The 15,347-nt window shown below is 34.8% G+C and overlaps 1 protein-coding gene across 4 annotated transcripts in view; it reads right to left on the reverse strand.

Annotated features, from left to right (window-relative positions):
• LOC148946945 (uncharacterized) overlaps positions 1-15,347 on the reverse strand; it is a 214,158-nt gene that overhangs the window by 128,109 nt on the left and 70,702 nt on the right. For all 4 annotated transcript variants that reach the window (XR_016142407.1, XM_089096753.1, XM_089096751.1 and 1 more), the window contains exon 2: positions 11,216-11,335. Coding sequence is in view for 3 of the 4 variants with exons in the window: in XM_089096753.1 (XP_088952879.1) it covers positions 11,216-11,270 (55 nt within the window). In the remaining variant the exon portion in view is untranslated. The remainder of the gene's footprint in view (positions 1-11,215; positions 11,336-15,347) is intronic.

The raw sequence follows: 15,347 nt of genomic DNA on the forward strand, positions 1-15,347 counted from the left end.
CATCCAATCTGTCATCGCTCCATCTCCCCAAAAAAATACTTTTCAGACATTTCTTGTTAAAACTTTATTTTCAACTAATTCGTTTTTTAGAGTTTTGGTTACTATTGCCCCGGGTCGCTCCTTACGTACAGTTGAAGAAACTTTTTTTTTTAATTTAATTTCTGATCGCGGTGGGCTGGGCACGGTTGAAGTTGTTTTCACTACTGAATTAAAAAATAAATTAAATTGATCATACGACCTAAATTATTTCATCAGATACGCCAGCACTCATAAACGATCCTTTTTGAAATTCTGCTAACAACATCGATGCTCAAGGTAAAATTTTTAATAAGACACTTTTAGGATATCGAGTGTCCTTACTGAAAAACTACTGAATTAAAAAAAAAAAATTAAATTGATCATACGAACTAAATTATTTCATCAGATACGCCAGCACTAATCAACAATCATTTTTTGAAATTCTGATAACAGCATCGATGCTCAAGATAAAAGTTTGAATCAAACACTTTTAGGATATCGAGTGTCCTTGCTGAAAAACTACTGAACTAAAAAATAAATTAAATTGATCATACGACCTAAATTATTTAATCAGATACGCCAGCACTCATAAACGTTCCTTTTTGAGTTTCTGCTAACAACGTCGATTCTCAAGGTAAAAGTTTTAATCAGACACTTTTAGGATATCGTGTGTCCTTACTGAAAAATTACTGAATTAAGAAAATAAATTAAATTTATCATACAACCTAAATTATTTCATCAGATACGCCAGCACTCATAAACGATCCTTTTTGAAATTCTGCTAACAACATCAATTCTGAATGTAAAAGTTTTAATCAGACACTTTTAGGATATCGAGTGTCCTTACTGAAAAACTACTGAATTAAAAAATAAATTAAGATCACGCTTTATTTTCGATTCTGAGCATTTTGATTTTCCCTCCAAAATTGACCCCCCCCCCTCCCCTTCCCGCAGAAATGGGGGAACGAAGGCCCCCCCGCTGAGCCTTCCCCTTGAGGCAGATCCCGTTTGTTTTCGATTCTGAGTATTTTTGGTTGTCCCTCCAAAATTGAGGCCCCCCTCCCCTGCCCTCAGAAATGGGGAAAGGAGGGGCCGCTGAGCTTTGCCCTTGAGGCAGATCCCGTTTATTTTCGATTCTGAGCATTTTTGATTTTCCGTCAAAAATTGACCCCCTCCTCCCCTTCCCTGAGAAATGGGGGAACGAAGGGCCTCTGAGCCTTCCCCTTGAGGCAGATCCCATTTATTTTCGATTCTGAGTATTTTTGGTTTTCCCTCCAAAATTGAGCCCCCCCTCCCCTGCCCTCAGAAATGGGGAAAGGAGGGGCCGCTGAGCTTTGCCCTTGAGGCAGGTCCCGTTTATTTTCGATTCTGAATATTTTTGGTTTTTAAATTGACAACACATTGAAGTATTTGCAAATGCTAAACCCTTTTCTTTTTTTCTCCACCTTAATAGGATCAAATTCACAAATCATATTATTATCTTTTTTGCAATGTTTAGGAACAGGTGGGAATCCCCGCTCGTAATTGCTAATCACCTTAACCCTTTTTCTCCATCGTCAAGTACATGCTCCAAAAATATTTTATTCAGAGATTTCATGTTAAAAAATTATCCTATCAATAATTACCCCTTTTTTCCAAATGTCAATCAAACGCCAAGGAACGTAATTTCCCCGAACACATCAAACTATTTCCAAGACAGATTAGCTTTTTAAAATGTTCACGCGTAAATACAGTGTCAAAGGTATGGGTTTTTCACACTGTCAAATAACTAGTCTGGTAATCTGCCATGGAAAGGTGCCATGGAACGTAAAGGCCCAGAAACTTAGAGTTACCCCAGAAACCTGTCTGATTGGCCCAGAAACCTATCTGGTTGGCCAAGAAAGCTGTCTGGTTGGCCCAAAAACCTGTCTGGTTGGCCCAGAAACCTGTCTGGTAGGTTTTGTATAATTTCATATGCTATTGACAACAATAGCAATAACTAGTCTGGTAATCTGCCATGGAAAGGTGCCAGGGAACGTGCCGTACGCAAATAACACAGGATGGAACATAAAGGAAGCAAAGTATAACATTGATTACTACTAAAGAGCCATATTAAAAACTAAAGCAAGCTGACACAAAGTCAACCAATAATTGGTACGACTACTACTACTACTAACAACTCACCGCAGTACCACGCCGCCTGAGGCCAACACAGCTACGTACGCTCGTCTTCCATCCCAATCTATTCAAAGCCTCCCTTTTTACACCCTCCCATGACGTTCCCATTTCCTTTAAATCTTGCTTTATGATGTTCTCCAACCCCAGACGAGGACGACCTACTTCCTGTTTAGCCCTAGACGGTTGGCCGAAAAGAACAATCTTCGGCAATCTGTCATCCTTCATCTGCACAACGTGCCCTAGCCACCCCAATCTTTCTTTCATTATAGCCCTAAAGAGCGCTATTGAACCCCATTTTTCGTAAAGCCTGTTGTTTGAAATACGATCAGTCAGCCGGGTACCCAGAACAGTCTTTAAGCTATTTCTCTAGAAAATATCTAGCAAATCTTGATCCTCTTTTCTAAGAACCCATGTTTCAGAGTCATATTTGACCACTGTCATTACTGTAGCTTATAATATTCAAATTTTGGTTTGCAGACGTATCTTCCTATTCTTCCAAACTTTTTTTAACTGTGAAAAAACACCCTGAGCCTTGGCTATTCTACTTTAGACATCTTCACTGCTTCCACCATCGTTACTAATAATACTACCAAGGTAAGTAAAGCTGTCCACCTGATCAATCTTTTCATTACTCAACTTCACCTTATCATCTTCACTTATTCCTAGCCTTAGTGACTTAGTCTTCTTAACATTAATTTTCAACCCTATTCTAGCACCCTGAACACGCAAATCATCTAGAACTTCATTGATTTTGCTCACATTTTCATCTAGGATGATTATATCACCAGCATGATTAAATTCCAGAAGATTTCTTGCTCCCCATTTGATTCCATGGTCTCCCATTGCCTTTCCTGTGCTCCTTAAGACAAATTCCATCAAAATAATCGATATAAAGGGGGATAGAACACAACCCTGCTTAACTCCTGATTTAATACAAAATTAGCTGCTAACCTCATTTCCTACCTTAAAAACAGCAGTGTTATTCTCGTACATAGCACTAATCACTTTAATGTATTTGTCTGGTATACCATACAAGGATAAAATCTTTGCTAAAGCTCTTCTATCAACAGAATCGAACGCTTGCTCATAATCTATAAGACTGAGGACCAAAGGTGTTTAAAAACTCAGGGACTTCTCAATTATTAACCTAAGAGTGAAAATTTGGTCGACACATCCTCTACCTTTTCTAAAACCGCACTGTTCTTCTCTTAAAGCTTTGTCCACGGTATCTCTCAGTCGAAAAAGTATCATATTACTAAGTAATCTACTACCTACAGAGACCAGACTAATCCCTCGATAATTACCACACTCACTTTTATCGCCTTTCTTATAAAGTGGCTTTATTAAGATTTTCCTAAAATCATTAGGTACTTCCCGTTTTTCAAAAATCATATTCATAATCTTCAGTAACTTATTTCTAACCTCAGAGCCACCATATTTAAGAAACTCATTTACAACCCTATCAGCACCTGGACCCTTATTATTTTTTAATCCTTTTAGCAGAAAGTGCATAATTAATTACACCGGCGCTATGCTTTTTCACAGAGTTAGCACCCACTCTCTAGCCAAGGTCGTTTTCTAAGGCACTTGGAGGAGCAATGAACTCTTAAAGTAGTGCTTACTCTGACCTTCAGTGATGGTCAGTACGTTTTGCAACGAATTCTGATAGATTCTGATACACATACATGTGGGCCATAACTAAGTTAATTGCAGATTCGAGAATTGAAATATAATGTCCTTAAAAATCATTGTGATATCATTAGTTCAACAGTGCTTGAGAAGGAAAAAATTATTTCAAATAAAAAGACTAACAATATGAGTGATGATGCATCAATAAAACCAGTTAGTAATCTTAGAACTTTTTGTCCTATATCTCGTGGACGGGGTAGGTTTTCCCTCAGATTCGTGCTATTAACATGTTTATAACTCTAATCCATTTATTTTCGTTAGGTAAAGTATAAGCTATTATACTATAATTGATCAAACCACCATTTCATTAAAAAAAACAAAACAAACTATTCTTTAGTTAAGTCGATGACTTCAACCGTCTTTAGATATATTACATCTGGTTCAATGATTTGAACATCATCGTCATCATCTTCCTCGTTTGAGCTTTGCAAAAAGAGTCATTACATTTGGTACTTCATGCTTAGCTATGTTTCTTGTGTTATTTTGTCTGCACCATAGACACTCAATTCGATACAACCACTACTGAGGCAAATATGAAGTGCGTATGCTCTTGAAATGTACTCATAAATATGACGTCACTCGCTAGATTTTCACCAAAAATTCAGGCTCTTAAGGAATTATCTAACACTTGTGACCTATATTGATCGTCTTTTAGGCTGGAAAACCCCAGGATACCAATATTACCAAAAAATACGAAGTTGATTTCGATATTAATGCATTCATACCCACGTATACAATTATTGCTTGTTTAAACAGACAAGCCGGAACACCACCGGCCCCCGCCACGGCTACACAGCAGGCTTACATATATGGATTTTTCTTGTTGCTTGTCTTCTAACTACAGTAAATGTTAACCATGATACCATGGTGTCGCCATAGGTTTGATTCCACCGCTCTGGGAAAATACAAATTATTCCATAAAGTTGTGACCTGTTAAGATCATTTTTCGGCCAGATATGTCAATGTGCCAGTGTTAAGAAAAAAGAACTATGTAGCCGATTCCGAGGCCTGGCCCCGGCACTTGAAACACGAAAGGCTTGTATATATTGATTCTTGTTGTTGCTTGTATTCTAACTTCAGATAATGTAAGCTTCTTCTTGATGTCATGTTTGCAGGTTAGGTTTGATGCAACCACCCTTTGGAAAAGGGTATTTCCTCCTTGTTTATATATATATATATAAATATATATATATATATATATATATATATATATATATATATATATATATATATATATATATATATATATATATATATATATATATATATATATATATATATATATATATATATATATATATATATATATTATATATATTTATATTTGGGCTATTTTTAGGTTAGTTAACGTTTGGGCTATTTTGAACAAAAGGGCTCTTTCATAGTTTCGATCCAATACTTTTGGTGGAAAGAGGGCGGGGGGCTAGTTGCCCTCCGATTACTCCTGACTCTTAAAAAGGAACCAAAAATTTCAGTTTAAAATCAAATACGCCTCCTCCAAAGTCTATAAGAGCACCCCTTCCATAAGACCTTATATGCCCCCGGGGCATATCTTAAAAAACTTGCCCCAGGGTTCTAGGGGCTGTATCGTCTCTGGAGTTTTTGTTATCTAATCTTTGAACTATTTTTAATAAAATGACCATCAGAAAATTTTGAGAAAAAGAAGATATTTGAGGTGTATATATATATATATATATATATATATATATATATATATATATATATATATATATATATATATATATATATATATATATATATATATATATATATATATATATATATATATATATATATATATATATATATATATATATATATATATATATATATATATATATATATATATATATATATATATATATATATATATATATATATATATATATATATATATATATATATATATATATATATATATATATATATATATATATATATATATATATATATATATATATATATATATATATATATATATATATATATATATATATATATATATATATATATATATATATATATATATATATATATATATATATATGTATATAATAAATAAATCAAGTTAACCATTATTTAAGAGTAAAATCATATTAGTAATTTTTTTCTGCATTTAAACCTAAGAAATGTTACCTTGCATATTTAAATAACCACATTCAGCCCCATTCCTCATATCATAAACATGTTATTTTTTATTTATTTATAAAAGTAACAAATACAAGTAAAAAAGAAGTTTTTAACATTTTGATGACTATGATTAACTAAGCACTGGGTAATAATAGCGGTAAATTCAGTCACTTTCATAGTCATTAAGACCGTCTTTAACAGGAATTGCTTGCAAATCTAGCTCCTCTTCTTCAGACCGAGATTCTGGTTCAGGTGACCGTGCCTGTTCTGAAGCCCCCCTCCGCCGCAGAAAAACATAAAAGTCCTGGATAAAGCCCTAAAATTTATATATCAATTTCTACCTCCACCCTCCCATCGTCTCTCCCTTAGGTAATGCAATACGATTGCCCCTGACTTAAACATGAGAGTAGAATTTTCAATTTCCCTTCTAATGAAAATCTGAAGTTATCCAAGGGGAAAATAAGGAGGAATTTTCCTTGGAGGAGGGGGAATTTTCCGTAGGTGTATTTTCCAGGAGGGAGGGTAAACGGTGGCTACTGGGAAAAAGACGGCATGAATACAAGATTTCTCGGAGATGTGAAATTTAAAATAAAAATGAAGATATTGAATCTGCTTTGGCTCTCCATATTGTTGAAAATCCAGAACAAGTAATTTACTTTGATGAGGTAACTTTAATATATGAAGCAAATGGCTTCAAACATTCTTTTAGGAAGGCAATTGAAATAAAAAAGAAAAACATAAATAGAGACCTTGCTTTGAATAGAGATACTGGAGATATTCCCATAAACCAAATTTACAATAACATAAAATTAAAGGATTCAAATAACATTTTTCTTCTGTTTAAATTGAGATCATCTGACCACACTATTAATGAAAATTAGGTCAGTAGACAAGCTGAGTTAATCACTAATCAAAGAATTCTTGTCCAATCTTGTTGGTCAATAGTCATTTAATAATTCTGGCTTGGTTTTCTGGTTTGTTTAATTCAGTCTTTCTTCTGCTTAGTCTGAGCTAAATCACAAGGTTAGTTATTTAGTTTTTTTTCTTGCTTGTTATATGTCCATCCTGATTGCAGCCCTTTCTTTCTTTACCAGTTCACAGAACTAATGTAATTTTATTTCAACAAATATTTCACCATTTGAAAATTATATTTACCTGTTCTATAATATCTTTTATCCTTCTGATAATAAGAGACCTAAATCAGACAGACGGCTTTTTAAATCGCGGAACAGCTATACACAAAACAAAATCGTATTCAATCCTTTTTCTGCAAGCCTTATCGCCATCTTTTGTGCTCTGAAAATTGCAAGGCGTCGTAAAATATGTCAGTAAAATATGTAAAATTGCGGTAAAATTCGTAAAATACCGGTAAAATAGGTAAAATACTTAAATTACATAAAACACATTAATTACGTAAAATAGGTAAAGTACCAATTTTACGGGGGTCCGGAAAATTACAGTAAAATACGTAAAATATCCAATTTTACCGTGACTAATTTTACCCGTAACAACACTACCCCCGGGCATAACTTACAACACTTACTTCTGGGTTCGGGGGGGGGGGGTTGTTGACCAGAGAGTTTTGTTATTTGATCTTAGAGTTATTTTTATAAAAATGTCTATTTAAAGTTTTCTATCGGATGCATTTGGGGAAAAGTGTGTTTGCAGGGAGGGGGGGAAGCTAGCTGCGCTCCAATCACTCTTGACTCTTACAAAGGGTAGTAAAAATTTCAATTCCCAATCGATTGAGCCCCCTCTGAAGTTCATACGACCACCCCTCAATATGAAGTGCCTCGGGGAAAAAATAATAAGACATAGAAGACTCGTGGCCTTTACTTGCCCTCCGATCACTTTTGCTTCTTAAACATGGAACTATATTTTTAAAATTCTAATCAAATGAACACCCTCCGAAGTTAATACGACCACCCCTTACATAAAAATTTATAGGCGTCTGGGGAATAACTCTAAATACTTGCCCCGGGCTTTGGGTGGTTATTTTGACCTCGGAAATTTTTTTTATCTTGTTCTATTTTCAACAATATAGCTATCTTAAAAATTAAATTGGATGTATTTGGGGCAAAGAAAAAGTGAAGGTGGGTCAGCTGCCCTCCTTTCGCTTTCGACTCTAAAAAAGGGAACTAGAAATTTCAGGTTTCAATGGAATGAGCCCCTCCAAAGCTTATGTTCACCCCTTCCATAAAGACTTTATATGCCTCCCGGCCGTACCTTACAACGCTTGTCCACGGGTTTTGGGGGTTTATGTCAACGCCGGAATTTTTGTTATATGATCTTTGGTCTATTTTGAACAAAATGAATATCTAAGAAATGAGATTGGATGCTTTTGGGGAAAACTGGGTGGGGGGTCTTTTTCCATACGATAGCTTTTGACTCTTAAAAAAAGAACGAGAACTTTCAATTTCTAATCATTTGAGCCCCCTCCAAAGCTTATACAACCACTTCTTCCATAGAAGTTTTGAATACCCCCAAGTCAATAGCTTGCAGCCCTTGCCCTGGACTCGGGGTGTTGTGTTGACCTCAAAGTTTTTGCTATCTGATATTTGGACTATTTTGACCAAAATTCTTTTCTAAAATTTTGATCGGATGCATTTTGAGGTAAACAGTGTGGGGGGAGGACTAGATGGCCTCTGATCACTTTTGACACCAGTACTAAAGAGCACCTGATATACATCCCAATACCTATTTAGGATGAGATCATACAGAAATTGATAAGGAAATCAGAAGAAAGATGAAGAAACTCAAGAAATGACTCCTGTCATGGATTACTGAAACGTGCTGGCAAACTTACTACATTCCTAAGCCTAACTTAGCCTATATATAAATTCAAATAGATGGCAGCACTTGGTTTAGTAAAACAAATTGCCATCTATGACTATAAATGAGTTGCTTTTGGTTCACTTAGCGTGGTGTGCTAAGCTAAGTGAACCTATATGAACCTAACTTGAATGCAGTTATTTGAAAAAAGGGCGTGATTGTACGTTGGCTGCAGGCACCCGGGTGAAGGTAAAAAAATCGTTTTGCTGCCATCTATATCTAAATTGAAATATATGGCAGCACTTAGATTAGTAAAAAAATATTGCCATATATGTCTATAAATGAATAGATGGCAGCAAATGAAATATTTGAAGCGCGCCTGGTAGTAGTATCTGTGTCGAAAAATTCCTGTTCTTGCATTTCTGACTTATGATTAGATATTCTAAATGATGGAGTTTCTAGCTTAGCCTGAAAGTATTGGAAACATAACAAAATAATTCAATAAGTTATTTTTATTGAAACGATGGCACATACAATACTACATGTTATTAATATCGTAATAAAAATTTGAATGTTTTGAATTCACTCCAAAAATAATACATCATGTTTTATCTTGACTCTTAACGTTCACTTATGCTTTGATTTTCGTTGAATTGTCTTTCATTTCCTTGGCGATATGACATGCTAATGCCAATTTTATTTTACTTGCCATTTCATTGTCTATTACAATACTATTTTTACACATACTATTTTTCAACATGTAGACAGGATATGGTTTATAATATTGGTGGAGCGGTAGACTCTTCCCCAGATTGTCAACTTATATTATATTAACTTATGTTATTAATTTAGACCTTTAAGGTTAAGTATTGGGAAATTTTGAACTAGCCAGAAGGCACTATATTTACTTTCAATACAACCACTACAGTTAATGTAACTAATGAAGCTAAAAATATAAAGATAAAACTCATGGGGAGCGTTTAGAAGTTTCAATTAAAGGAAAAAACTGTATGCATGCAGGTTTTCAAAAGAGCATATAACCAATATCATAGGAAGAACCACTCTATAATAGCTGGAAATATCATTGAAACTTTTAGAGCTAATTCAATTCAAAATTAAAAGTTCCAGTGCCTTTTTAAGAGTAACAAGAGATTCGAGGGCAAGCAGCCCTTCTCTCAAGCCCATAATATTTCCAAACGCATCTAGTTAAAACTTTGAGACAGCCATTTTTTTCAGCATAGTAGAACGGTCCAGCAACTATGTCTTTAGGGATATTAGGCATATCAAACCCCTACAATTATATAATTGTGCAATTATGATTTAAAACTAAATGTTGCTTTAAAAAAAAATCAAAAGGTATTGTGTTTATGGTTGCCAATAAGACACCTCAGTGATATATCAAGAAAAATTGGGGTACTAAGTTGAAACTTTTGGGGATATTACTATTTCTGTTTCTGCTCTTCTGTTTCTGTAAGTATATCCAGGTTGTCAAAAAGCATAGATAGAATGTTTTGGCAGTGATAATAAGTTTTATTTTGCAGGTCAACTTCAGAAGCTATAAAATTAAATTAAAAAATACTGTTTGTGGCAGGATTAAAAATTGTTAAAAACTTTCTCCAACGTACAAATAACAGCCCATACTATGGATTCCTACAGAAACAAACTGAGAAGATATAAAATATAATTTTTTCCATATAAAAGATTATGTAAATAAGAAACAAACTGAAATTAATTTAGAAATTTGTTCCCACAAAAAAAGTTTTCAAAGAAAAATAAAGAGCTCCATTAAGCCCAGAATGAGCAAAAACAAAGTTAAATAATCTTTCAAGCGTAAAACTACCACAAATCACTATCAATTAATGCTTGAATCTCAAAACGAACAGAAATTACAATAAATAACCGAGTCAAACTCAAAACGAGCAAAAATAAACAAAATACGTTTGCAATATTTTCACTTTTCTTACTCTCATAACTAGAAAATTGTCGAACTTTAAGGAATAAATATCAGTATATGGCAATTAAACTGACAATCCAAAGTCATTTTTTTTTCAGTAAAGCGCAAATTGTGTTCTGGTCTTAAGAAGGCATAGGGGTTATCAGCCCTACTCATGGTATTATTGATTGTTCTGAATTTGAATCGGCTATTTATTGTAATCTCTGTTGGTTTTGAATTTCATTTATTGATTTATAGTGATTTGTGGTAGTTTTATGCTTGGAAGATTATTTGACTTTATTTTGCACATTCTTGGCTTAATGGAGCTCTTTACTTTTCTTTGAAAAACTTTTTTTGTGGAAAAAGTCTTTTAAATTAATATAGGAAAAGAATGAAGTTTTAGTCCAGAAAACATTATGCTTTCTAATAGAGAAGAGTCATAAGAAAAGTAATATTTTTTAAACCTAGTCATGATCATATTTAGCACTTGTCAGACTTAAAATTTAGCATAAATACCTTGCAGTAAAACAGTTGAAGCACAGAGTGAAATCAGAATACTGGCTGCCTTCATTATTTCTTTTAAGGGCGAGTTTTCCAAGATCAGTCACAAAGTCTAATGAGAGAGTTTTCTCATTGCTTCAAAATAACATAATAATAAAAATTGACATATTTACAAATACTCTAAATTACTACGCCCAAAATAAAACGTCTTAACGCATTTCCTTTGTGCCATCATTTCTCTCTTCTATTGCGTTGGCAACCTAAAAAGCTGCAGCCCATTTAGGTGATCTTCTTGTCCTCGTTATTTGTTTGTTTTTCTTTTGTTCCCTTCTGGTTAGCATAGCCAAACGTCACTATAGATGACACACAGGTCATTTGTAGGGTAAGTGACGTGCAGAAATGTCTTACACTTACTTTGCAAATAATGTAAAATCAATCAGGATATTAAACAATCGGCTAGAAATCGTGACTACTATTGCAACTATGTCTAAGGACATGAAGGTAAAATTTTCAAGGCACTTGAGAGGGGAAATAAACTGAATGAGAAAACGCCCTCTCTATGCAAGTTGTCAAAAGGGTGTAACAACAACATCTTAGGAACAGCTTCGTGTGTGATGTTGAAACTAACAGGTTTTTTTGTGAGGGATGCTGAACTAACCAATAGTAGGAGGGACCTAATGACTACTGTACGTACATAATTTATTCTATTCATGGTTTATTGATCCACGAAGGGGACTAGGTTTCCGAGAAATTAATTTACATAATCGACGGGGAATTATCGATTCTAACGGGACAGGACCACGTGTCTCTGTCTAGGCCAATCAGGGGATGTTTCTAAGTGTATTGATCCACAAAGGGGAAGTAGTTATATGAAAAATTGATTTGAATAATCGACGGGGAATTATCGATTCTAAGGGAAAAGGATCATGTGTCTCTTTCTAGGTCAATCAGAGAGTTACGCAAGGTTTCCCTTACATCACAATTCGCCCTTGAGATTTTGTTTATAATGGACATGCGTTGAGCTTGAAGTATCATACAGTCTCAAGACATCATTGAGAGAACAACATTTATTGTTGATTTGGAAGCTTTAGTTACACAGATTTATACTGAGAGTTCTGTTTAGTAAATTTTCTTATGTTTTTCCAAATAAAATCATTTTTGTAGTCCCCCTCCAGTATATTCAAATTCAGGGTGTACCCCCCCCCCCAAATACAAAAAAATATCCACAAAGTGATGTTTATAGTCGTTAGAAAGCGTAATTTACGCTCTTTTTGTACCATGTAAACCCCCACTGTCAACGATTTTAATTCTTTCATTGGAAATAATTCCCTTTTTCGACAAATATATACAATTTTCAATGCTTTCTGTATTGTAGCAAAAGTGACAAATTACATCCGTCTTAGGTATATTGATCCCCTTATGACATTAAGCCGTTAACTTGACTTTTATCCTTTCCGTAATGATTTAAATAGGGGTAATTATTGCATCCCATCAAATGCACATCCCGTGTAACTCAATTACAGTCGTCGTATTAAGCTTAAACATTACAATGGTTTCACAGAAAAAGATACTTTTTTCCAGTCAAATTAGCGATATATCTTTCTACAGTAAATCTTATGAATTGCTAGGGGGAGAGGGGTAGCTGTTGCTTATGATAAATATTTTCATATGGAAATTTGTCTTCCATTTTGAGTACTCAGTGTTTATATCGGGGAGGGGAAAGGGAGGAAGGGGCTGTGCCTGAGTTAAAGCCTCGCTTCTAACAACTTCGTTGTAAGGTGAAACAAACTCTTTCTTCGTGTGAAAAGTAAGGGGATGGATTTATTGTACAGACATGTGCACCCTTTGACAAGAAAAATAATTTAGCCTTTCCCACATGCAACTCTTAAGTTTAGTGTTTGGTTAGCTTTTAATTATACTAGATTTTGACTGCTATATTTATGGCTGCCTATCTTGAGATCTAGATTTTAAATCATTGGCCTGGATTTGATACACCTTTGGCCCTAAAGAATACTGCTAGTTTTTTTTAACTTTAAACACACCTTAGCTCTTTTTTGCTTTAAATTATATGTCGTTTTATTTTCTAAATGGTAAAAAATAGAAACATTGATTTCTATCCTAAGTCTACAGACTACTGATTGCAAAGGTTTATTTCTCACAAGTTGTGTAATAAAAACGTTTGATTTCTAAGTCTAGCTTCTTCCTCACAAATTTTACTTTTTGCTTTGCTGAAAAAGGGCGAGGGGCTTGGCTGGGACAGTGGCAGATGCTTTGGATAGAAAATTACTCCTCACAATAAATTCCGTAGAAGGAGATACTAATTTTTCTTCTCTAACAGGGAGTCCTTATTTTATACTTATTTATTTCCTCTTTTTGAGGACAACTATGAGAAATGCCCTCCTCCTCCCAGTAAGAGGGATAGGGGTAAGGATGCATCTTCTATGAAACAGCTGGAGATGGCTGGCCCATCCAGAGCCACCCACATCCGTTCTAAACCAGCGCTGCCTGCCACAGTCCAATCCGATCAGACACCAATGCAGCCTGGCAGAAAATTAAAGAAAGAGTGGTTGGCTGCTCACACGATGGTGAAACCCGCCGGCTCATCTGTGCAAGCCAGTGACATCGCTGCCGCATCTGCATATCCCACTGACATTGCTGACCCAGTTGCACAAGTGCGTGACGTCACCGCCCCGTCCATCCTCCGACATGCTTTGCCAGAACCAACCGGCACTCGAATGCAGCCAGAATTTGGAGATGTAAGCATTTTTACCTCTAGTTTCTACCTAGCTGTAAAAGTATCTAGCTATTTTTTTCAACTTTTTTAGGCCTTTCTTCTGACCATTTTCCAACACAGAAAACCCTAGTCAGAGACAATAAAAGACATTTTTTCGCTATTTTTTCAACCTGATAAAATAAAACGTTCTCCCTTTGAATTGTTTAATTATTGCATGCATTCAGCCTGGTGAATTCTCATGAATTAGGTTAGCGAAGCCAAAAAAGGCACTATATTCCAGTCAAAATTTCCCATAGTAAGTAGCAAAATCTTTGTGATATAAACTGCTTTATTAACGAATGGTTAATCTTGCTTCTACGAATATCATAAAACCAACTTTCTATCGGAATGAGTTGTATATCAAGTCCATGTATTTTGACCTGAAATGCATATGCCATACATTTCAAACCAAGTAAAGACGCCGGTTTTTTTCCAAAACAGATCAAGAGTATTAATAAAAAAATTTTGGGGGTTGTTTGAACAAAATCCAAACCTACTATGTCATGTTTTAGATTGTAAATATCTTTTATTAAGATGGAAATTGGAACTTTCAGGATATATAGAGTAGTTAGAGTAGTGAAATAAACAAATGCTACTACTACTACTACTACTACTACTACTACTAAGCGTGTTTTAAATAATACATCAATAATAATCCAATTTTAAAAATATGGTGATTTAGACACTTTGAAAATAAGCTATTTTCTTTTATAGATTGTATTGGTTCCATATTCCTTGTCTCCCCCCTCATCAGTTGAAGAAGAAGAACTCATTGACGTATTTATAGAATTTGAACAGCCGAGAAGCTGGTGCTGCTCGAGTTGAAATGGCAGCCGGAGGATAATGGGCATACGTGCTGGAATAAAATCCGGTTTTTATATTCATTTAGTTTTTTCCCCAAGGCTTTGAGTCAATTGATTCAAGTGCGGACAATGGACAATTTCGATAGTTTCCATTTGCTTAAACAGCGCTTTCCAGACAATGGAATGTAAGACCAACTGACTTGTAAAGGCGTATATGCATATGACGATTACTGTTCTGGTGCTCGGTTAAGTGAGGTGAAACTGCCTCCAATTGAAGCTTTCTATAATTCACTTACCAATAGTGAATGCACTGCCGAGGAATATGAATTTGCCGAGAGAGTTTGGGCTAAGGGAAATTGTTAAAATGGGTGGGATTACTGTAGACTGTACTTGGCCAGTGATGTACTCACTCTTTTAGATATTGTCTGTAAGAACACAGACCAAATTTATTCAGAATTTGGATTAGATATAAGTTATTATTTTTCCAAACCAAATTTGGTGATGGACTTGATTTTAAAAATTAGTAGGGAAGAAATAGGGTTTATCGCTGATGTAGATCAACACCTTTTTG

This window comes from Artemia sp. Qi Xiang Cuo, chromosome 11 (genome assembly GCF_049724085.1).
Source record: "Artemia sp. Qi Xiang Cuo chromosome 11, ASM4972408v1, whole genome shotgun sequence".
In the NCBI taxonomy this organism is placed as follows: domain Eukaryota; kingdom Metazoa; phylum Arthropoda; class Branchiopoda; order Anostraca; family Artemiidae; genus Artemia; species Artemia sp. Qi Xiang Cuo.